This window comes from Natrix helvetica (genome assembly GCF_964273705.1).
Source record: "Natrix helvetica genome assembly, chromosome: 4".
Classification (NCBI taxonomy): Eukaryota; Metazoa; Chordata; class Lepidosauria; order Squamata; family Natricidae; genus Natrix; species Natrix helvetica.
Window position 1 is genome coordinate 65,216,391 of NC_138550.1, and position 23,422 is coordinate 65,239,812.

Genomic DNA, 23,422 nt, shown 5'->3' on the forward strand with positions numbered 1-23,422 from the left:
AATTGTTGCTACAATGTACTTTCATGGAAGTGATACAAAACAAATGATTGAAACATACTGATGATTTTTGTGCCAAATTTAAAACTGCTAATACTTAGGTAAATGTTGATATTTTTCTATCATTGTTTGTAAAAGTTGCAAGACCTGGGGGGGGTTCTCCTCCCTGCATGATGTAGCTGTCAAAATGTTTTATAACCCTATAACCCTTTTTCCTTGAATTTTTTTTTTAAACCAATAAAAATTTGAATAACATAAAGAGCAACCAGGGTTGATCTCCTCTAGGACTGACCGGTTTGATCGCCTTGCAGTCCAAGGGACTCACAGGAATCTTCTCAAGCAAGCACCATGGTTCAAAGGCCTCAATTCTTTGGTGCTCAGCCTTTCTTATGGTCCAAACCTCACAGCCATACATTGCAACTGGAAAAACCATAGCCTTGACTATAGACACTTTTGTTGCAATGTGATGTCTCTGCTTTTTAGTATGCTGTTTAGATTTGCCATACCTTTCCTCCACAGGAGTAAGTGTCTTTTAATTTATTGGCTGCAGTCCCCATCTGCGGTGATCTTGGAGCCCAGGGAAATAAAATCTGTCACTACATCCATTTCTTCCCCATCTATTTGCCAGGAATTGAGAGGGCTGGATGCCATGCTCTTAGTTTTCTTAATGTTGAGTTTCAAGCCAACTTTTGCACTCTCCATCTTCATCCATTAATTAAGGGGCTCTTTAGTTCCTCTTAACTTTCTGCCATTAGAGTGGTATCATCTGCATATCTGAGGTTGTTTATATTTCTCATGGCAATCTTAATTCCAACTTTTGATTCATCTAGCCCTGCCTTTCTCATGATATGGTATGCACGTAAGTTAAATAGGCAGGGCGACAGTATACAGCCTTGCTGGACTCCGTTCCCAATTTTGAACCAATCAGTGGTTCTAGGTCCAGTTCTCACTGTTGCTTCTTGACCCGCATATAGGTTTCTCAAGAGACAAATTAGATGGTTTGGTATCCCATCTCTTTAAAAACTTGCCACAATTTGTTGGTGATGCACACAATGAAAGGCTTTAGCATAGTCAATGAAGCAGAAGTAAATGTTTTTCTGAAACTCCCTAGCTTTCTCCATGATCCAGCATATGTTGGCGATTTGATCTCTAGTTCCTCTGCCTCTTTGAAAGCCTGCCTGTACTTCTGGTAGTTCTCAATCCACATACTGCTGGAGCCTAGCTTGCAGGATTTTGAGCATAGCTTTACTAGCATGTGAAAAAGTGCAGTGATGCGTAGTTTGAACATTCTTTGGCATTGCTCTTCTTTGGAATTGGAATGTAAACTGACCTTTTCCAATCCTGTGGCCACTGTTGAGTTTCCAAATTTGCTGGCAAATGGAGTGTAGCACTTTTACTGCATCGTCTTTTAAGATTTTGAATAGCTCAGCTGGAATACTGTCACCTCCACTAGCTTTGTTGTTGCTCAGATTTTCTAAGGCCCATTTGACTTCACATTTTAGGATGTCTGGCTCGTGGTGAGTGATCGCCAACATATGCTGGATCATGGAGAAAGCTAGGGTGTTCCAGAAAAACATCTACTTCTGCTTCATTGACTATGCTAAACCCCACTTTGGTTATTAGGGAGGTTAAACTAATTCTTCTATAGTTCTTTTATGTAATTTTGCCACCTCTTCTTAATCTCTTCTGCTTCTGTTAGGTCTCTGCCATTTTGGTCCTTTATCATACATAGTTCTTCAGGCACTCTGTCTATCAGATATAATTCCTTAAATCTATTTGTCACTTCTACTGTATATTCACCAGGGATTTGATTTAGTTCATACCTGAGTGGCCTAGTGCTTTTCCCTACTTTCTTCAATTTAAGCCAAAATTTTGCAACGAGAAGCTCACAAACTGAGCTACAGTCAGCTCCTGATCTTGTTTTTACTGACCGTACACAGCTTCTCCATCCTTGGCTGCAGAGCACATAGTTCAATCTGATTTCTGTGTTGACCATTTAGTGATGTCCATGTGTCGTCCCTTGAGTTGTTGGAAAAGAGTGTTTGCTATTACCATCATATTCTCTTGACACAGCAGCCGGTGCCCTGCTTCATTTTGTACTACAAGCCAAACTTGCCTGTTATTACGGTTATCTTTTGGCTTCCTACTTTGGCATTCCAATCCCCCATGATGATAAGGACATAATTTTTTGGTGTTAATTCTATAAGGTGCTTTAGGGCAGTGGTCGGCAAGCCGCGGCTCGCGAGCCACATGCGGCTCTTTACACACTTTAATGCGGCTCTTCTGTGTGCCGGGCGCCCGCTCCCCTCCCTCCTCTCGGGCACTTCAAAACAAGCGCCCCTTTCCCTTTTTTCTTTTTGACCCACAATGATTAGGGAGGATCCTGAAGTCGGGCGGGGCTGAAAAGCGAGGAGGCAGAAAAAGAAACGGAGGCTAAGGAGCTTCCCCCCCCGCCCCCTCCCAGCAAAAATCTAACCGGGGAGCCGGGCGGGCAGTAGCAAATTAGCCGATCACGCCGCGGCATGATCGGCTAATTTGCTACTGCCCGCCCGGCTCCCCGGTTAGATTTTTGCTGGGAGGGGGCGGGGGGAAGCTCCTTGGCCTCCATTTCTTTTTCTGCCTCCTCGCTTCTCAGCCCCGCCCGACTTCAGGATCCTCCCTAATCATTGTGGGTTGAAAAGAAAAAAGGGAAAGGGGCGCTTAAAGTTTCAAAATATTGGAGCAAAATATCGCTTCAGAGGCAACAGTTCTCATGGGGAATTAGCCCTGGAGTTTCACTGCCCCACCCAGTCAAACCTCGCTTTCAGCGCATGCCGCGTGATCAGCTAATTTGCTACTGCCCGCCGGCTCCCTGATAAGATTTTTGCGGGGGGGGGAGAAGCTCCTTGGCCTCCATCTCTTTTTCTCCCTCCTCGCTTCTTGGGGCTCCACCAATGGGGGAGCAAGGCCCGCCCAGCGCCAGGCTTTGGGCTAACACGGAGGTCTGCAAAGTTGGCTGTTTTAAGACTGGTGGACTTCAATTCTCAGAATTCTGGGAGTTGAAGTCCACCAGTCTTAAGAGCCAATTTTGCAGATCCCTGGGCTAATATGATTGATGCCCTTGGTGGACTTCAATTCTCAGAATTCTGGGAGTTGAAGTCCATAAGTCTTCAAGCTGTCAGGTTTGAAGACCCTGGGTTTTTTTTCCTAAAGGGTTAGGGGTGCAAGGGTCTTGCAACTTGACAGCTTTAAGACTTGCATGCTTCAATGCCAGAGTTTCTGAGCCAATATGACTGGAGGAGGAATTCTGGGAGTTGAAGTCCACAAGTCTTAAAGCTGTCAGGTTTGAAGACCCCTTGGGTTTTTTTTCCTAAAGGGTTAGGGATGCAAGGATCTTGTAACTTGACAGCTTTAAGACTTGCGTGCTTCAAATGCCAGAGTTTATTGAAACTAAAAACAGTGTACCATCCTATGTATTTTCGGTTTTAAAAATGTGGCTCTCAAAATAAATTTCAATCGTGGTTTTGGCGAGATTTGGCTCAGTTGAAAAAAAAGGTTGCCCACCACTGCTTTAGGGCGTCATAGAACTGGTCGATTTCATCCTCTTCAGCACTAATGACTGGAGCATAGACTTGGATTCCTGTGATGGTGAATGGTTTGCCTTGGCTGAGATCATTCTGTCATTTTGGGGATTGTATCTCAGTATTACTTTTCCTAATCTTTTATTGACTATGAAGGCTACTCCATTTCTTCTGAGGGATTCTTGCCCACAGTAGTATACCTGATTGTCACCTGAATTAAATTCACCCATTCCTGTCCATTTTAGTTCGCTAATTCCTAAAATGTTAATGTTCAGTCTTGTCATCTCTTGTTTGATCACTTCCAGCTTGTCTTGATTCATGGATCTTACATTCCAGCTTCCTAAGGAGTATAGATCTTTACAGCATTGGACTTTCCTTTCACCATCAGATACATCCACAGCTGAGCGTCCTTTCAGCTTTGTCCTAGCCACTTCACTCTTTCTGGCGCTACTAGTACTAGCCCTCTGCTCTTCCCCAATAGCATACTGGACATCTTCCACCCTGAGGGGGCACATCTTCCGGTGTCGTATCTTTTTGCCTTTTGGTACTGTCCATGGGGTTTTCATGGCAAAGATACTGGAGTGGGTTGCCATTTCCTTCTACAGTGGATCACGTTTTGTCAGAGCTCTCTGCTATGACCTCTCCATCTTGGTTATCTAAATTTTTTTTTTACTATTTAGATCACATCTCCTCTCATCTGACCCAATAAAGATTACATCTTTATAATAAAATCTAAACAAAGTTTATAAGTACCCAAGAAAGAGTACATCTTTATAGCACAAATTCATAAATAAATTTTATAAACAAAAATTGATTAGTAAAATTGATAAATCTTTTTCCCAGGTCCCAATTTGTATCCAAATTGCTTTTACTAGTTGAAATTATTATTTCATTATTACTATAATAAATTATTTGTTAACAAATAAACATTTAAAGAAACATTCTAAAAGCATCTACAAAATCCTACTTATTAATCACCAAAAATTAACTAAGTTTTTAATTATCGACATCCATTATCAGCCTGTATCTTTCCAGTAACAAAACAATCTTATCTCTTTTGCCAGTTGTTGCATCAATTCTCTTATTAATTTCTTTATAAGGTTTTTGAAAACTTCTCTCCGCAGAGACGACTTCCGGCAGCCGAAGGCGACGGACGCGTGCATCCGCTTTTCGCTGGAGACTTTGTTTCAACCTTTGGAGGAGTTAAGATTGGAGGGGGGGAAATTTCCACCCCCCTTGGAAAAGCGGCACTTGGAAAATCTCTCCCTTTTATGGGAGAGAGAGAAAGTTTAAAATCTACTTTCACGTCCCTTAAATAATGGGGAAAAATTTTCTTTTCTGACTACAACTGTGAGAGAAAAGATGGTTGAACTGATTCTTCTCTAAACTATGTGTGGGAACTTTGATCTTGTTGTTTCTGACCACCTGTACTGGCTGAGCCAAGATGGCCAACTTCCTCTTTCTTCTTTGTCTTTATGAATGAGACTCCTCCCTTGGAAAACTTTATGGCTTTGAACTAATTTCCACCCCAGGAGCCTCTTCAAATACGTTTTTTCCCTGGATTTGGAATATCTTGACCCACCTATCTGTTCTAGTTTTGTACCAGAGGATTTATTCTCTTTTGGATTTGCTTGCCTGGTGATCTCTACCAGCTGTGCTCTCCCAAAGACACCATTTCTTTGTATTGACTAATAACTATCTCTGAGCTTCATGATGGGTCCAAAGAAGTTACAGCCTGGCAAGGCCTCATCGGCCCCGACATCTTCCACGTCAAGCCCATTTGCTCACCAATCACAGCTGGGGTCCTTTTTACAACCTAAAGCCCTTGAAGAGAGTGCAAAGGACTTGTCTATTCACCAGATGCTTCAATCTATCTTAAAGGGACAGGATGAAATGAAAAAACAACTGCAAGACTGAAACGATCAGCTCAGAGAGACGAAAGAACAAACCATACAGAATGAACAGAGGATAGGTGTACTGGAGGAGGGTGCGGTTGGGATGAGAGACGAGGTGAAGACAATCCAAAGGGGGAATGTAGAATTTGAAAATCACATGATAAAAATGGAATTTGAAAGGATGTCTTTTTTCCTTAGGTTCCAAAATTTGCCAGAAGTTGAGAACGAAGATCTTAAGGAGATTATGACCACAATACTAGCAGAATACATTAATAGAGATAAACAACAGCTCTGGTGGGATATTGACCTGATTTATAGGATCAATTCAGCCTATGCAAGAATGCACAATGTTCCAAAGGAAGTTCATGTTAAATTTCTTAGAAAGACCACAAGAGATGAGGTTCTAGGAGCTCAAAGGGGAGGACCACTAAAATACAAGGATAAAGAAATAACCATTCTTAAACAGATCCCAAAGAAAGTAAGAGATAAGAGGAGGAAATATTCCTTCTTAGCAAAAAAAGTATATAATAATGGGGTCTGGTTTAGGTGGCTGTTACCAGAAGGCACGTTGATTTTCTGGGAGGGCAGTAGAATTAGAATCAACACAGTTATGGAAGCGGAGGCTTTCACTAAAAAACACAGTGCTCTCTTAGGCGAAATGGGGGATGTTACACAAGAAACAAGGGAGGGAGGGGCTGAGGCTCTGCCGGTGGACAGGAGGGAGGATGCAGCAACTAGAAGACTCAGATCACAGAAGTGATTTGAAACATTATTGCAATTGTTGTTATAATGTACCTTTATGGAAGTGATACAAAATAAGATGATTGAAACATACTGATGATCTAGTGTTAAACTTAAAACTGCTAATACTTATGCAAATGTTGATATTTTTTATTCTTGTTTGTAAAAGTTGTGAGACTTGGGGGGGCTTCTCCCCCCCATACGATGTAGCTGTCAAAATGTTCTATAACCTTTTAACCCCTTTTCCCTGTAAAATCAATAAAATTTGGACAATTAAAAAAAAAACTTCTCTCCGCACTTTTTTGCTTAAAAGATCTCTCGTGTAGACTCGTTGCCCTTGAGCTGGTGTTGAAATTAACATGTCTTTGATTATCAGACATATTTCTGAAGCTGTTTCTCTTCTTAATTCCATCATCAAATCCATGTCTTGACAAGAGGGATAGAGCTCCAGATTATCAAATTCACTTTTCCATATTCCCTTCTTTCCACTTTCACTCATGAATGCTCCATTAGTAAGTTCATCTGTTATCTTATCTTTATCTTCTATATCTTCATTCTCTTCTTTAATTTTTGGGGCTCCAACCCCTTCATCTTTTGCTGTGCAAGACAATAGTCTATCCAACTTCTTCTCAAATCTCTCAAATCCTTCCAATATATTTTGAATTCCATCCAAAAAATCTTGAAAACTTAGGGTTTGCTCATCTGCATATTGATACATATTTCCAAAAAGAAGAAAAAAGAAGACAAAGGAGAAAAAAGAGAAAAAAATCTAAAATCCACTGCCACTCTCACCTTCAATGTCTCTTTTATGTATAAAAGTATTTTTATTTTGAATTTACTTAAGCACAAGATTCTTTTAGTTTTTTCAAAAAGGAAGGCTTCTATCTTTTTCTTTTCTTTTCCTTCCCTTGCCCAAAATATTTCACAAAAGCACCTGCCAAAGAACAGTCCGTGCCCTTGAGTCTTTCTCAGTCTCCACAAGTAAGCTGCAAACCCTCCAGTTACAACGTCAGTAGAATGAAAGGAAATAAAACAAAGGATACATTGTTTAAAAAAAAACAAGTTCTGGCTTCCAAATGACAGATTCAACTTTCTCTTATTCGTTTCAGGCTTAAGGAAAACAAAAGTCTCTAAATGTCTTTAATAAAATTTAATAAGCAGTATAAGGGAAGATTATTAAAATAAAAAAGGTTTTAGTTCAACCAAAAAATAAGGTAGCAAAGAATAGGGGAAAAAAAGATCAATTCATTCACTTAAGAAGAGAAACGGAAGCGTTCCAATTACTTCAATCCACAAAACATTGTTGCAAAGAAAAAGGGAAAAAAAACTTTCTAAGGCAGTCCAATAGAGATAAATTTCGCCGCTTTATCTTTTGCTTAAAGGACTAATTTATCTTTAAAAAAAATTTCTTTGGGCAATCATTCTCAAAGAAAAAAATCTCACCAGATGGACTCACTTTCACTGCCTTTTTCCAGAGCCATCTCTGACTTTGTCAGCCTGGGGGCTGTCTGTTTACCACCGGCTTGGAGAGCTTCCCTTGGGTCAATCAGGGACTTTGCAGTGTCTCTGAGACCAGCAAGGATTTGTCTCCCTGTTCAGCATCTCTACGGGACGGTTTAGGTCCATATGGACCGTGCAGCGGTAAAAGTATCAACGGTAGTCTCAGACAATCAAGTCCGCACATTGTCTCATTGCGACATTGGCTCTTCCTTCACAGACCTGTCCATTTTGGGTGGCCCTGCATGGCATAGCTCATAGCTTCATTTATCTATGCAAGCCCCTTCACCACCACAAGACAGTAATCCATGAAGACTAATAATAATATAATCTAATAATATAATCAATATTATCAGAGTTCAAATATTGGAATACTTGAATCATTTTCATTAGGGTGACTAAAGGAAGACATAACAGATAATATTTTTTAAAAAAACCATTTACTATTATTCTGGAACTTCTTTAGGGTGGTCATGGTCAAGATCTACAGTTGGATTATGGCAGTGCTTCTCAATTATTTTCTGTCATGCCCCCCCCCTAGGAAGAAAACATTTCGCGCCTCCCACGCGACTGTAAAGAGTATCATTTGTCTATAAAATTGTTATAAGTACACCTCTGCATAACACTGTATCCTTATTAACGTATAAGAGAATAAAAAAAGAAAGAAATGTGGATCAATTTACAACAAAGAATAGCTTTATTAACTGTAGCAGAAAAGAGAGAGAGAGAGAGAGAGAGAGATTATATCTCTCTGAATAAATATTCAGAAGAATCTATCCACTATAGATGATTGCTCTTTGCAGAATTACTATAGCTTTGTGTCCAAGCGTAGTTAGTTTAGCACTGGTTTGATAAGGCCTAAAAAGTGGAACTTGAATACACTTAGGATTGTAGATATAAAACAAAGGGAAAAGAATGAACTTTCAGTTTTGTTCAAATAGTTACATATGCTCTGATAGAAAGACATTACTACTTTCAAGGACAAAGTTCTCTGGCTTCCAAACTCCAAAACTCGGCTGCTGAGTCTTCCAGCAGCGGTGGCTCTAGGAGGGTGCTTTATGGTTGTGGGCTGGCTGCTGGAAGACTCTCTGTCTGGAAGACTCTATATCCAAAAGACTCTCTGTCCAGCAGCCAGCCCACAACCATAGAGCGCACTCCTAGAGCAGCCACTGCTGGAAGACTTGGCAGCCGAGTTTTGAAGTTTGGAAGGCGGAGAAGAAGTTATGCTCGTGAGCGTGGTCACCTCATGGCAGCTTCGCTCCTGACAGTCGAACGAGGTCGAACGAGCCCCCCTTTACAGAGCCTCGCACCCCCCCTGGGGGGCGCGCCCCACTATTTGAGAAGCACTGGATTATGGCAACCAATTTTCTTGTCTGCTAATGCAAATCAACTATTATCATGGGGAAAAAAAGGTCTACTCTCTTTGAGTTCTATGGTTTTATGTATCAGGACATAGTAAAAATTATCTGGTCCCTAGCAGTTCTTAAAACTGTCAACAACAGATGACATATTTCACCATGTCATCATTTATTTTATAAAAAGAAAGTCAAAAATACAGAAGCCAGGTATAAAAATACATCTTACTGCTTCCATGGAGATGAAGAGGCTAAGAAGCAGCCAGATGCTGCTAATCAAGTGCTCTTGATCAACTGATTATCAGGGTGACTACCTCTATAAAAGCCAAAGTTTTAAGAATTTTCTGGTTTCCAGCATTAAGCTATGTGTTAACACAATGCCAAAGAATAAAGAAATAAGCAATGATTTTAGAGAAGCAATTCCCATCAATCTGAGAAGGGTTATAAGGTCATTTCCAAACAATTTAAAGTCCACAGTGAAGATTATTCACAAGTGGAAAACTTCAACACTTCCCAGGAGTGGATGTCCCACAAATTCACTCAAGGTGAGACCGCGCAATGCTCAGAGAAATTGGAAAAAAAAATCTAAGAGTTACATCTCAGACTTTCCAGGCCTCAGCTAGCATCTTAAATGATTAATTTCATGACAGTACAATTAGAAAAAGGACTGAAGAAGTATGGTTTGTTTAGAAGAGGGAAGAAAGCCTCCTTCTCTCTAAAAAGAATATGGCAGAACAACTTATGTTTGCAAAGTTGCATCTGAACAAATCACAAGACTTCTGGAAGTCTTGTCCTTTTTCCTTTGAACAGACAAGACTAAAGTGAAGATGACTGGCCATAATGCACAGTGCCATGTTTGACAAAAACCAAATAAAGTATATCAGACAAACATCTTATACCAACTATCAAGCATGGCAGTGATGGGATTCAAATTTTTTTACTACTAGTTCTGTGGGGGTGACTTGGTGGGTGTGGTGTGGCTTTGTGGATGTGGCAGGGGAAGGATACTGTAAAATCTCCATTCCCACCCCACTCCAGGGGAAGGATACTGTAAAATCTCCATTCTCTCCCCATTCCAGGGGTAGGTTACTGGATTCCCTCTGATCAGCTGGGACTCGGGAGGCAGAGAATAGATTGGGGGGGCAGTCAGAAGTGGGAGGGGCAGTCAGAAGTTGTATTTACCAATTCTCCAAACTACTCAAAAGTTACGCTACCGGTTCTCCAGTTAGAACCTGCTATATACTACCTCTGAAGCAGGGTAATGATTTGGGCTTGTTTTGCAGCCACAGGACATGGATATTTTGCAGTCACTGATAATGAACTCTTCTTTATATCTATATTCTAGAGACACATGTAAAACTATTTGATTCTAGCTAAAGCTTCGCTGACATTGGGTCATGCAACAGGACAATGATCTCCAGCACATTAGCAAATTTATAACAGAATGTTTGAAAAAGAATCAGGGGTTGCGATGGTCCAGCCAAAGTCCACATCTCAACCTAATTGAAATGCTGTGATGGAACCTTAAGAGAGCTGTGCATAAACAAATGCCAATGAACTGAAGCAATGTTGTAAAGAAGCAATGTTGTAAACAATGATGTGACAGACTGATAGTCACATAGAAAACAATTACTTCCAAGACATAGCTGCCAAAGGTGGTGTCAGGCCTGCAGCCATATTCCTTTTGGATCTTGGGCCTGCCACACTTTCTATTATTCTACTATGCTGGTTCTATTGTGGGAAAATGGGAGGGGGGATGGTACGGAGTTAAATGCTATGAAGCCAAAATAAAATTCCTTTCTAGAAAGCCAAGGTCATCCTTTGTCTCTACCCTTCTGCACCTGACTGGAACTGGTTGGGTAGAACTGGCAGCATGGCAGTGGAAGATTGGAACATGTGATGGACTTCTGAGTGTATGGACAAGATCATGAACTTTCAATTGGGTGGGGGAAACCAGGAAGCTTTCAGATTCGGGTTTTCCCAGATGTGCCAAATGGCTCTCTTAATAAATTGGAACTTTGAGCAATAGTTTGCCTTGGTCTCTGATTTAATTTTGGATGCTATTTGGAACCCTGACATTAACCCAAATCTCCCTTAAAATACTTCACCAGCGATCCTGAAAATTGGGGGGATTGTTTGGGGTTCTGAGCACAAGCACTGACTGAGCTTGGGCAGAGCAAAGACTCAGTGAAGATGGAGGAGGAGGAGAAAGCCACGGGGAAAGCTGCAGATGATGGATCGCCTATCTATGTCGAGACCATCTGCGTGCCTTCCAAAGCCATGGTGGAAGTGGCAGAGGCCGCAGAGAGGGAATGCCAGCTGGGAGCCTGGCGCAAAGTGCCAACCCCTAGGCCTCCCTCACAATCTCTCCCTCACAGCTTTGGAATTTATCACCTCTAAGGACTTGCTGTTGGAGCCACATGGGGATGCGAGGGCAGCCTTGACTCACGACTGGAGGAGACCAAAGAAAACGCCAACTGGCCGATCCGATGATTGGGGATCCCAGCCACCCTAACACAGTCAGTCTCTGACCAGCCTCCCAGACCAAATTTGACAGCTGAACATGAGTGAAATCAACCCTTGCCTTAGCTCTGGACCACCCAAGTGGACCATGGCCCAGCCCACATTCACCTTCCCTGGTAGAGACTCTGCAATGCACTGGAGTGGAGATTTATGCTCCTTCCATAAAGTGACAAGAGGGTGAGGCCAACACCTTGCTGCTGGAGCAAGACAAATGGTAGCGCTCCTCCTCCCTGGGGTGCAGATGGTCCCTCAACCAGTATGGGGAAGTCAATCCAGCCAGCAGCAGGGAGGCTGGGGGATTTCTCCCCCTAGCCAGCCATTGATGTTTGTGCTGCAGCCTGTGAATCAAGCCCCACCGGGGTGGGTTTTCTTCCCAGGCCATGGATAGGCACAATACCCATGGATGCCTGCCCCTTCTCAGTAAATGGCACCAATTCAGATAACTGGCACAGGGCAACCTCAGGGATGGAACCCCCTACCTGTTCCAGCCCCAGCCACAATGCCTCAACAGGGAGAACAAGGAGACCTGGGAACAGCAGATGAGCCACCCTCTTCCTTGCCCCCACCCACGCCAGCACAAAACCAGCATCAGGCACGGTGGCTCTGCCCCCCTTCACAAAGCAACAGTGGGAAAAACAGGGGGGAGAGCTCCTCCTTCCAAAGATGATTCCCTGCCAATAGCAAGACAGGGGAAATTGCTGAAGGGACAGCTCCTCCAAGAACCTCAGCCAGCAGAGAGGCAAATGAAACTGCCTGGGAAAAGACAAGCCGTTAAATTTTCCAGGCAAGCCTCAGATATACAAACCCTTTCCCCAGGGGTCAGTGGAGGCCCAGCCGAAGGCCCTTGCCCAGCTGAAGGGCCCTTGCCAAGATGAAGGAAGTGGTGGGGATGATGACCCAATAGTAAGTGCACCCATCTGCCCCTTTGCCATCACAGCCAAGCTCACAGTGCCCGAGATGGGGGTAGAAGGGGAAGTTGAGGCAATTGTGGACATTGGCTGCACCCAATTCTTAATCAGCATATCTATTGTGGAGCAACTAGGCATACGCACAAGACCCCTAGCCCCATTCAGTTTGAGCAGATAGATGGGACGCTAATTGGAGGGGCCCTGGCCAAACTAATTACCGACTTGGTAAGGTTGCAGATGGGACGCCACTATGAACCCCTCAGATTCATCATAGCTCCAAAGATGCATGAATAAATTATCTTGGGGCTTGCATGGCTGGAAAAGTGGACACCTATCATAAAGTGGGAGGACGTTCGGAAATTGATTATAAGCTTTGGACGGCTACCACCTGTGAAGCTAGAGAGCCACCCGGGGACTATCAAACCCAATAAAGCAGACTGTCCAGGGGCCCCTGCTCACTTGGAGACATTCTCTGGAGGGGGGGATGTACCCTTTGAGGTCTGGACTGACCATAAAAACCTCGAAGCCCTCAAAAGCCCCTGAAGACTGTCCCCAAAGCAAGTTCACTGGGCACAATACTTCTGAAGGTTCAAATTCGAACTGAAACATATCCCCGCAGGGACGAACTTGCTGGCAGATGCCTTATCAAGAAAACTGCAATACAACCGTAAGAGGGAAGAAGTGGTTCATCCCATCCTTTTCCCTTCCCACCAAAAGGCGGCCCAAGTCACCACCAGAGGCCAGACTAACCGACCACCTACCCTAAGCCAAGACAAGCTGGCCGCAGCAATGAAATCGGCACTGCCCGCAGACCCCTGGCTCAATGACAACAAGGACATCCTGACAATGAGAGACGGTTTAGCCTGGAAAGGATCCAAACTGTACATTCCCGCAACCTTGAAGTTGGAAGTACTACAGTGAAGCCATGACGTGAAGTTAGGAGGCCACTTTGGATTCCTAAAAATGCTCCACCTTGCCAGGAGTCAATTCTGGTGGCCAAAGATGAAATCTGAAGTTGAAGACATAAAGCTGTGCCACTTGCGCAACCAGGAAAAAAACAGCCAGGCAAGCCCCCTGGGATTGTTGCAACGAGTGCCCAACCCTATGGATGAGATCACAATGGACTTCATCGTCGAGCTCCCAGACAGCGGCAGTAATAAAGTCATTTGGACAGTCATTGACCTATTTTCCAAGCAAGCCCATTTCATTGCTTGCTCAGGACTACCATCTGCAAAGAAGCTAGTGAAAATGTTTGTTAAATACATTTACCACCTGCACGGAATACCCAGGAGGATCATCTCAGGAGTTCAGTTCACCGCCAAGTTCTGGAGAGAGCTCCTGAGGTCCATTGGGTCCACACAAGGACTTAGCTCAGCTTTTCAACTGAGTACAAACGGAGCAGAGGAAAAAGCCAATGCGATGGTGGAACAGTACCTCCGTTGTTACGTGGATTACCAACAAGACAACTGGTCAGATTTTCTACCTTTCGCTGAAGTCGCGTAAACACCACTCACTCCAACCCCCTTTCTGTGTGGAATAAAGTTTTCTTGTCTACCAAATACATAAAGTTAAGAATGCCTAGCAAGAAATTAGGCCCAAAATTTCTAGGTCCGTTCCCAATAGTGAAAATAATTAACCCAGTTACGGTTCAGCTCAGTCTGCCCAGAATTCTAGGAAAAATTCACCCAGTCTTTCATTACAGCTTACTTAAGACAGTGATTGGGTCCAACCTAAGACTGTCCACCCAGCCTCCCCCTCCTCCAGTAGTGATAGAGGGAAAAACACACTATGAAGTGAAAATTCTTTTGGATTTTGGTTGTATAGAGGTCGGTTGCAATATTTAGTGCATTGGAAGGGGTAGCCTTTCTCCGGAGCTACTTGGGTAAAAAGTTGGAATGCAAAAGCTGATAGGTTAGTAAAACAATTCTATTATAAGTTTCCCAATAAGCCAAATGGCCCCCTTGGGGGGGGTTGGGGAGAGAGGTGGTTAGCTCTGCTTATGTTAACCCCTACATTATTCTCTTTTCAGGAAACACTTTTTTTCTGAGAGGCCACCTGTCAGGCATGCAGCCATATTCTTTTGGATCTTTGCCCTGCCACACTTTCTATTATTCTACTATGCCATTTCTATTGTGGGGAAATGGGAGAGGGGATGATACGGAGTTAAATGCTATGTAGCCAAAATAAAATTCTTTTCTAGAAAGCCAAGGTCATCCTTTGTCTCTACCCCTCTGCACCTGACCAGAGATGGTTGGAACTGCCAGCATGGCAGTGGAAGATTGGACCATGTGATGGACTTGTGGGTGTGGGGGCAAGATCATGAACTTTCAACTGGGTTGGGAAAACCGGGAAGCTTTCAGATTTGGGTTTTTCCAGATGCGCCAACATGGCTCTCTTAATAAATTGGAACTTTGAGCAAGACTTTGCCTTGGTCTGATTTAATTTTGGATGCTATTTGGAACCCTGACAGGGAGCTCTTGTGGCAGGGTGGTTAGAATGCAGTATTGAGGCTAACTGACCACAGTTTGAAGTTCGACCCTGAGTCTAGGTCAGTGATGGCTAACCTTTTTGCCATTGTGTGCCAAAAGCGGGTGGTGGTGGTCGTACGTACGTGTGCTCACACCAATAATTCTATACACCCTTCTCCCCCATGAGACCTCACATGCACCTCCCGCTTTTGGTATGTGATGGCACAGTGGACCGGTTTTTCACCCTCCCCAGGGTCGACTCTTTCTAAAAGCCTGGGGAGGACAAAAGATGCCTTCCCCCTGGAGGCCAGAAACGGCCCATTTTCCGACTTCCAGTTTGCGTATTGGGCCGTTTTTCACCCTCTGAAGCCCCGGAGGGTGAAATACAGCTCTACGGGCAACCCAGAAGTCCATTCCTGAACTTCAGGGAAGCCATCTGAAACCTCCGGAGAGCGAAAAATGGCCCAACACACAAACCAGAAGTTTGGGAACTGACTTCTGGGTTGCCCATAGGGCTTTTTTTCTTCCTTCGGAGAGAGAAAAATGGCCCAATGCACAAACTGGAAGTCCGTTCCTGAACTTCCGGTTTATAATAAATTATAATAAATATAATAATAAATTGAATTTATTAGCCGCTCCCTTTCCAAGTAGGACTCGGGGCGGCGTACAATGGAGCATATAAAACATAGAAAATGTATAAAAAACAAATAGACATACATACATACCAAACACATATACACATACACGGACACGGACACAGAGGAGGTAACAAATTACATCATATAGACAGTTAAAATTAGCATTAAAATACCCCAATTGTAAGAACTCAATATGTAATTAAAAATTTAACGTTTAAAAACAATTTAAAAAACAGTTAGGAGGAATAAGAGAAAAATTACGATTGAGCCAGGCCAGATAATTGAAAGAGGTGGGTCTTCAGCTGTACACGGAAGGAGCGGAGATCGGACGTAATCCTGATGTCACGGGGGAGGTCATTCCACAGGGCTGGGCCCATCACAGAGAAGGCTCTGCTCCTGGGTGTCGCCCCCCGACACTGTTTGGCGGACGGCACCCGGAGAAGTCCCTCTCTGTGTGAGCGAATCGGTCGTAGGGATGTGTGGGGCAGGATGCGATCCTGCATGTAACTAGGCCCTATGCCATGAAGCGGTTTGCACGTTCGGTTGTTTTTCGCTCTCTGGAGGCTTCAGGGAAGCCTCTGTAGGGCGAAAAACGGGTGAAAATAAAGGCTGAAATCAGCTGGCAGCATGCGCATGCGCGCTGGAGCCAACAAGACACCTCAGGTGTCCTAAGAAATGGCTCCATGTGCCACCTGTGGCACGCATGCCATAAGTTTGCCATCATGGTTCTAGGTTGACTAAACCTTCCATCCTTTTCAGGTAGTAAAATGAGGATCCAAATTGATGGAGGCAATATGCTGACATTGCAAACTGCTCAGAGAGTGAAGTATATAAGCAGTATGTAAGTCTAACTGCCATTGCTATTCTACAAGTCATTGAATCATAAGGTGTACTTAGTTTTTCACACATGGCTTCTCGGTTTTGGCTTTCTTTTTGTAAAATAAATAATGACATAGTGTAATATGTCATATGTTGTTGTTCATCTGAGATTGTACTTTTAAGCACTGTTAAGGACTAGATGGTTTTTATTATGTCCTGACACATAAAACCATAGAACTCAAGGAGTGTGTATTTTCTTTGGGTCTAGGACAGCAGTTCTCAACCTGTGGGTCGCGACCCCTTTGGGGGTTGAACGACCTTTTCACAGTGGTCTCTAAGACCATTGGAACTCTAAACTTTAGACTCTCCCTTGCGTTCCTCGAAATCCCCCGGATGGGCTCCGGAGTCATCGCTGGCAGCGCAGTGTCGCCGCGGCTCCACGCCATGGAAAACATAGCTGCGCATGCACACCCCATACAATTACAGCCTTGGGAGACTTCGTAATGGTGGGAAATTCTTCTCAGTTGCCCGGGCTTCTGCAGAAGCTGCTCTCCGAGGCTTTCCAACACCCTCCGAAGGCAAGAAGCAGCAAGAAGCGGCTGCCAGCGAAGCTCTCAGCGGTGGCAAGAGTTCCACCACTGTTCCGGATTCAGCATAGTGGCTCAAGCAGTAATGGGTCATGTTTGGGGAAGGGAGAGCCGGAACTGACTGCCCGGAACTGTTTCTGCACTGCTGTAAAAATGTCTGTTTTCCAGCCGCAGGAGGGAAGGAAAGAAACCAGTCTTTGGAAAGAACCTCCCTCCCCCTCCAGAGAGGGAGGGGCGGGCTGGTTTGGATGTGGGCGAGCGGGCGATTTAGTGGTGTGCGAGAAAGCCCCCCCACTGCCCAAATGAGGCAGATGGAGAATGAAAGGAGATCACGTGGGGGCGGGAGCATTGGTCCCGTTATTGCTGGAGCTACTTTTGCTGACTCCAGCATGGCAGTGGGACTCTTGCCAGTGGTTTAGTGGCCCACCTTCTTTGCTAGTTCAGGCGGGTGGAAAAAGGAAGCATGCAATAGTCGAGGGCGAAGGTGCTCCCCTTCGCCCTTGGTGGCAGGAGTGCTTTATCACAAGCCTCCTTTCTTCCTCCGCCTGCCTGAGTAACGAAGGCGGGCCACTAAACCGATGGCAAGAGTCCCACCACCATGCTGTAGTCAGCAAAAGCAGCTCCAGCAACAACAGGATCAATAGGGGGTGGGAAATCCATGCAGAGGGAGGAAAACGCATGCATTCCCCATCCCCTACATTGGAAACGAGGCAACTGTCAGAAGAGGGCAGCGCACGCCACGTGGGCTTGTGCAGCACCCGAAGAACAGGAGGTGAGGTGACCACAGTATATGTGTGTGTGTGTGCGTGTGTGTGCCTCTGTGTGTGTGTGTATGTGAGTGAGAGAGACAGACAGACAGACAGAGGCACAGAGAGACAGAGATGGGGGAGGGAGGAGAGAGACAGAGAGACACACAGAGAGGAAGGGAGGGGAGAGACAGAGAGATACAGAGAGAGAATTACAGAGAGACCAAGCGGGAGGAAGGGAGGACAGAGACACAGAGACACAGAGACACAGAGAGAATTACAGAGAGACAGGGAGGGAGGGAGGGGAGAGACAAAGAGCCACACACACAGAGACAGACAGACAGACACACACAGAGAGAGAGAGAGACAGAAAGAGAGAGAAAGAGAAAGAAAGGAAGAATTGGTGGCTGTTTTTTTTTCCTTTTTGTCTTTTTAAAAGAAAGGCACTCTTTCCACTTAGAGCCGGGAGCCTGCTCTTAAACTTCCCAGACAAAATTTCATTCATTTGTAATTAGAAATAAATATTTCACAATATATAATTACATATTGTTTTTGTGATTAATCACTATGCTTTAATTATGTTCAATTTATAACAATGAAAATACATCCTGCATATCAGATATTTAAATTACAATTCATAACAGTAGCAAAATAACAGTTATAGAATAGCAACGAAAATAATTTTATGGTTGGGGGTCACCACAACATGAGGAACTGTATTAAAGTGTCACGGCATTAGGAAGGTTGAGAACCACTGGTCTAGGACCTTTAGGCTCTCACCCTTAGCTGCGCCTCATTCGCCTCCAGCCACCTGCCTCAGCCCATTCACAGCCAGCTTTTCTCCTTTGCTAGCCCTCCTCTGGCCATTCTCCCTGGCCAATGGCCTCTGGCCTTCCGTCCCACACCCTAGTCCATTCGCTGAGACACCATTTGCCCCGGGTGTTTCGCTCCATGGGGCAAGATGGCAAGCAGCAACATTGGCACCAGGAAAGGTGATCGAGCGGGCTGGGAGAAAGATGCGATTGGTGACAGGTTACAGAAGAGAACAAGTACTGTAGGGGGTGGGGGTGGGGCTCAGGAACAGCCTCCGTCTGTTCTTCCTCACTGCTCCCTGACTCAGATGCCACCTGGTGGCCAACAGGCCTCTCTAGTCCCTGCTCTGACTCCGAACACCACCCAGAGTCTTCCTCAGCCTCCAGGGCAGTCCCATAGTGTTCATCGCTGTCAGATTCCACCAACAGCTCAGCCGGCCACTGTTGGGCCACAACACTTTTGTCTCTAGTTCTAGTTTATAAAATCATCCTTTATCTTGTTATGATTTGCAAGAGCCAGGATAGCCAAAATAGGTTTCTTTCCCCCAAAGTTCTTAAGCTCATATTCTTTTCATACTTGTAATTCTAAAGGTTTCTAATAATTTTAAGATGGTTAATAGTCAAATTTCAAAAGTAATTAGAAAATGAGGTTTGTCAACTTAGTAACTTTCAAGAAGATGGGCAGTTCAGAAACATGAAATATAAATAAATCAAATATTCTTAAAAGGCTTGCAAGATAGCTGATTCCATTGTCTCCTAAAGCTCAAATATGGAAAAAAAACTGCCCTGTAGTCTCCTCATGGGGGGTGGGACACATGGACTCCTTATGGGGGGACGGGAAATGGATCAATATGAATGATCTCCCTCTCCTTATCCAGAGAGGTTTATAAGAACCAGTCCACTTACTGGTTCCTTAGTTTTTGCAGCTGTCTTTGGCAGCTGTCTTTGCACCACTTTTATAAAGTCATTGTCAGTTCACAATTCCTTCTGAGGGACTAATTCCATTTGTAATATTTAATACATATGGTACACAAAACTGGATTTAGTATCATTATTAATAAAAATGTTTCTTACTTAGATTCTTCTGAAAATTGAGAAATATATGCTAAGTTGAAAGCAGGTTGCAAGAGCCTACAAACATTTAAACTTTCTGTAGAGTTAATATTTTTTCTTGGTACATTCCCAGACTAAAATTGTTTTAATCTAAACACTCCTCTTTCTGTGATGGCATTTTACTTCAACAAAGGCAGGTATTTTAGTCTGTCAATGAATTTCATCTACCACTCTTTCATAACTTGAGAACAAGTTCATGAATTCTAGTCAGTTCTCCAAGTAACCTTTGTCTTTTAAAAAGAAGTGACTCATATTTAGAGTGAAAAAAATATTAAGGAATGCCATTAGTGAAATTTACAGAATTTTTAAAAACTCTTTTAACACTAAATTACAAAAACTCTTTCCTTTCTGATACTTGTCACTAAAACTTCTACCTGTAATGAGCAGAAGTCAATCTGACAAGAATGAAAACAAAACTTCACTTTATATATTTTATAGATGATTCAAATAAACATGCCCAAGATAATCACATAACTTGCACTAAAATACCTAAATGCCATTAAAAAAACTTTCACTGCCCTCATCCAATACCTCTGGATTTAAAGATTATGTAATGAACTAAGTCAGTCTTAGAGGGTGATACTAGAACCATTCCATACACAGAATATGCATGAGGATTTCAAATCGAAGAGGATGAAAAGGATGAAACTGCTTTATAAAATCCTCATCTGAAAGCATCCCCGACTTAAGATCCAAATTTCCATTGCTCAGTAAGGTAGTTAAGTTAGTTTTGTCCCATTTTATGACCTTTTTGCCACAATTGTTAAGCAAATCACTGCAACTGTTAATTAAATCATGAATTTGTTAAGTGAATCTGGCTTCCCCCATTGACTTTGCTTGTTGGAAGCTGGCTAGGAAGAATGACAAGATGATACATATTCTAGCTGCTAATGGAAGCCAATCCAATTGAAACTACCTTTCACTCCAGCAAAGGAAAGGATAAAATTGCAGTTCCATTTAGGAGCAATTAAAAATACCATCCCATTTAGAAACAGTAAAAATCTGTTCTATTTTCCTGTCAAAAAGAAAGACAAAGAAGCAGAATAATTATGTTAATGATGGTATCAAAAATAATGTCACTATTTATTTGCTAAATGAACTAAACGTAGTGAAGGCTTGCATCACATCCAAAAGACTTCCTCTACTCCAGAATCCTTTCATTTTATTTCGCAGTGGGCCAAAACAACTTCACACTATCGCTATTCAACTGTTCATTCATCTATCCTTCCTCTCGCTTCTATAGATGAACCTGAACACCTGTTAAGGGATGTCCGGGAGCCTTTCCCGCCGAGTCGGTCGGGCAAGTGGCTCCCCTTACAGTCACATGCCCGCCGCTTCTCCTAGCCGGCGACCTCCACATTCCCAAGGGCAATAGCCTTTCCTTTGTGATTCGCTCGCCTTGTTCTCGAATGGAAACAGCGACCGCTCCTCGTGTTTATTTGCGCTTACCAAGAACCTTGTGGAGCTGGTCCCTTGGTCGATGGCTCCCACTAGGGGACCCATAGCTCCACAATGGGCCACAACCGCGGCCATAGGAAGGCTCGATCGGCGCGCCCCCGGCCCGTTTCCTAGGCGACCCTGCCCGAGTAAGAAGCGGCAGAGAATCCAGAGGCTCTCACGCCGGCGCCCTCAAAGCCAAATGCGCGTGGCTTCTCAAAGGAGAGACTGAAGGCGGAGAAAAGGGCGCTGGCCAACATGCTGCCGCTCGGGCGCCAATCAGCAGGCGAACTGAAGCAGAAGGGGGCGGGGTTTTCCACCAAGCACAGGAAATAGGATAAAGGTTCTGAAGTGGGCAATTGCCTCTGAGACGACTGATCACATGCCTCTGACGTATCTGATGGGCTTTCAGGTTAACTCGAGTTTCGCTGACTGTCGCTGTCTCGGATTGCAAAACGTTGGGGAAAGAATCGTTGCTTCCTCGCCAGGAATTTAGAACGATTTCCGCGTTCCTCTGCCTATTATGAAATAATCCGCCATTCCAGTCCGTCAAGAGGCAACGCGAATTCCCTTTCTCTCATGCTGAAAGTTGCTAATCTTTGCACGTTTACCTGGCAGTAATCGTTGCCATTAAAAATCTTTACAACTTCTTCTGGTGAGCAAGTCGGGAGCTCTACTTTAATTCTTGAAATGTCCTCAAAGGTTGGGTATAAGTTTTGAAGTTTATCCTATATCTATATTCTTGTGTTGGAAGAAAGGTCCTTCTGGGTCCAATTCCAAGTGGGGAAAAAGACACTGGAAATATGGAGGCTCCTTAGAAAGATTTTAATGGTGGACATGACCACATGGCTTGAGGTCCTAGGCAAAAAGGGGATCACATGCTTCTAAGATGTTGAGTTAAGAAAAAGAAGGGAAAAGGGTCTTGCTGAGAGTCCCTGAGTTTTTTATACCCTGTGTTTGGCCCCACCCCACAGCTTCCAGTTCCTGTGCAAGAAATGCATCCAGATTGGTTGTCAGACTCCCAAGAAGTGGGAGTCTTAGCTAACTTTGTAGGCTGTCTGCCTTTTGAGTCCCAAGCTTGGTTAAGTTCCCAGATGCCATGTGGTGAGTTTCTGTTGCAGATGGTTATACCTGAAGGAGGTAGGTCTTTGCTATGTAGAATAGACTGGCTCAGGCCTTTAATGGCCCATTGACAAAGGTGGAGGCTATTAAGAGTGAGTCTGTTTCCTTCCTAAAAACATGTTTCTCCATTTCTTATCCAGGGAAATATAATATTCTGCCTTTTCCCAGGATATTTCATTTTTCTAGGAGAGGGGTGGGTTTTAACTTCCTACACTTAGACATAAGCATTTCTGCAGCATGTGATCAAGAATCGTTAAACGGATCAGAATTTGGGTTAATTTTGACTGATGTATACTGAAAGTGACAAAACTATAGCTTTCTACCTTTATACCTTTGTTTAAACAAATGAGGGCACATGTTTATTTAACACAAACAATAAGGCTTTTTATTTCATTTTGAGATCAAGTGAAATCAAAACTAGACATGTTCAAACAATGCTGTTCAGAATTGCTTAAGTTTCTTGCTCCTATTTAGAAATGTTTCAGTGCCTAAAAGAAGAAGGTTTCAAAGAAAATAGTGCAATTGTAAATAAAACCTTATATCAGGGTTTTTCACACTGTTATGTTCCTATACCAGAGGTGGTATTCAGCCAGTTTGGACCAGTTTGGGCAAACTGGTAGTGGAAATTTTGAATAGTTTGGAGAACTGGCAATTACAACTTCTGGATGGCCCCACCCCTGCCCACCTGCTCGCCACTCGTCTTCCCTGCTTGCCCGCTGCTCGCCCCACCCACCCCAGGCACTCTTCATCTAGCCTCCCCGGCCTAGCACACTGTGGCTCCTTGCTTGCATTGACCACACAGTCTCTGCAACTTGCCTGCCTTCCCACGCAGTGCCTGCTGCCCAACTGAGCAGCTCTGATCTGCCTGCCTGGGTAAGTAAGCCTGTAAGTAAGTCGTGGCCTAGCTAGCTTGCCCCTCCACCGTTCCCGCCTGCCTTCCCTACTCCCGTCCAAGCGACACACAGCCCCGCCATGCTTCCCTGCCTTCCTGGCAGTCCCTGTGGCCAGGCCTGCTGCCCACACTCACCTAGAGAACCCTGCCCTGGCCTTATACTACATCCTCTCCCCAGGCCGAAGCAATGTACCTGACCTGCACAAGTGGGGAGGAAGTGAGTGAGAGCAGCATGGGCACAGGTGGGCTGAAGCAGTTTGGATAAGGTTTCTACCTTACTAGTCCATCTGTAAAACACTGTGGCAGAGAGAA

At 44.0% G+C, this 23,422-nt stretch overlaps 1 protein-coding gene across 5 annotated transcripts in view; it reads right to left on the minus strand.

Annotated features, from left to right (window-relative positions):
* Window positions 1-21,364, minus strand: part of GK (glycerol kinase) — a gene marked incomplete at its 3' end in the record, with an annotated part of 127,241 nt that extends 105,877 nt beyond the window's left edge. For 2 of the 5 annotated variants that reach the window (XM_081952248.1, XM_081952244.1), the window contains exon 1: window positions 21,109-21,363. In XM_081952248.1, coding sequence (XP_081808374.1) covers window positions 21,109-21,192 — 84 coding nt within the window. In that variant the 5' untranslated portion in view covers window positions 21,193-21,363. Of the gene's footprint in view, window positions 1-21,108 lie in introns of all 5 variants that reach the window. The other 3 variants (XM_081952245.1, XM_081952246.1, XM_081952247.1) reach the window with 2 other exon arrangements.
* Between the last annotated feature and the right edge of the window lie 2,058 nt (window positions 21,365-23,422).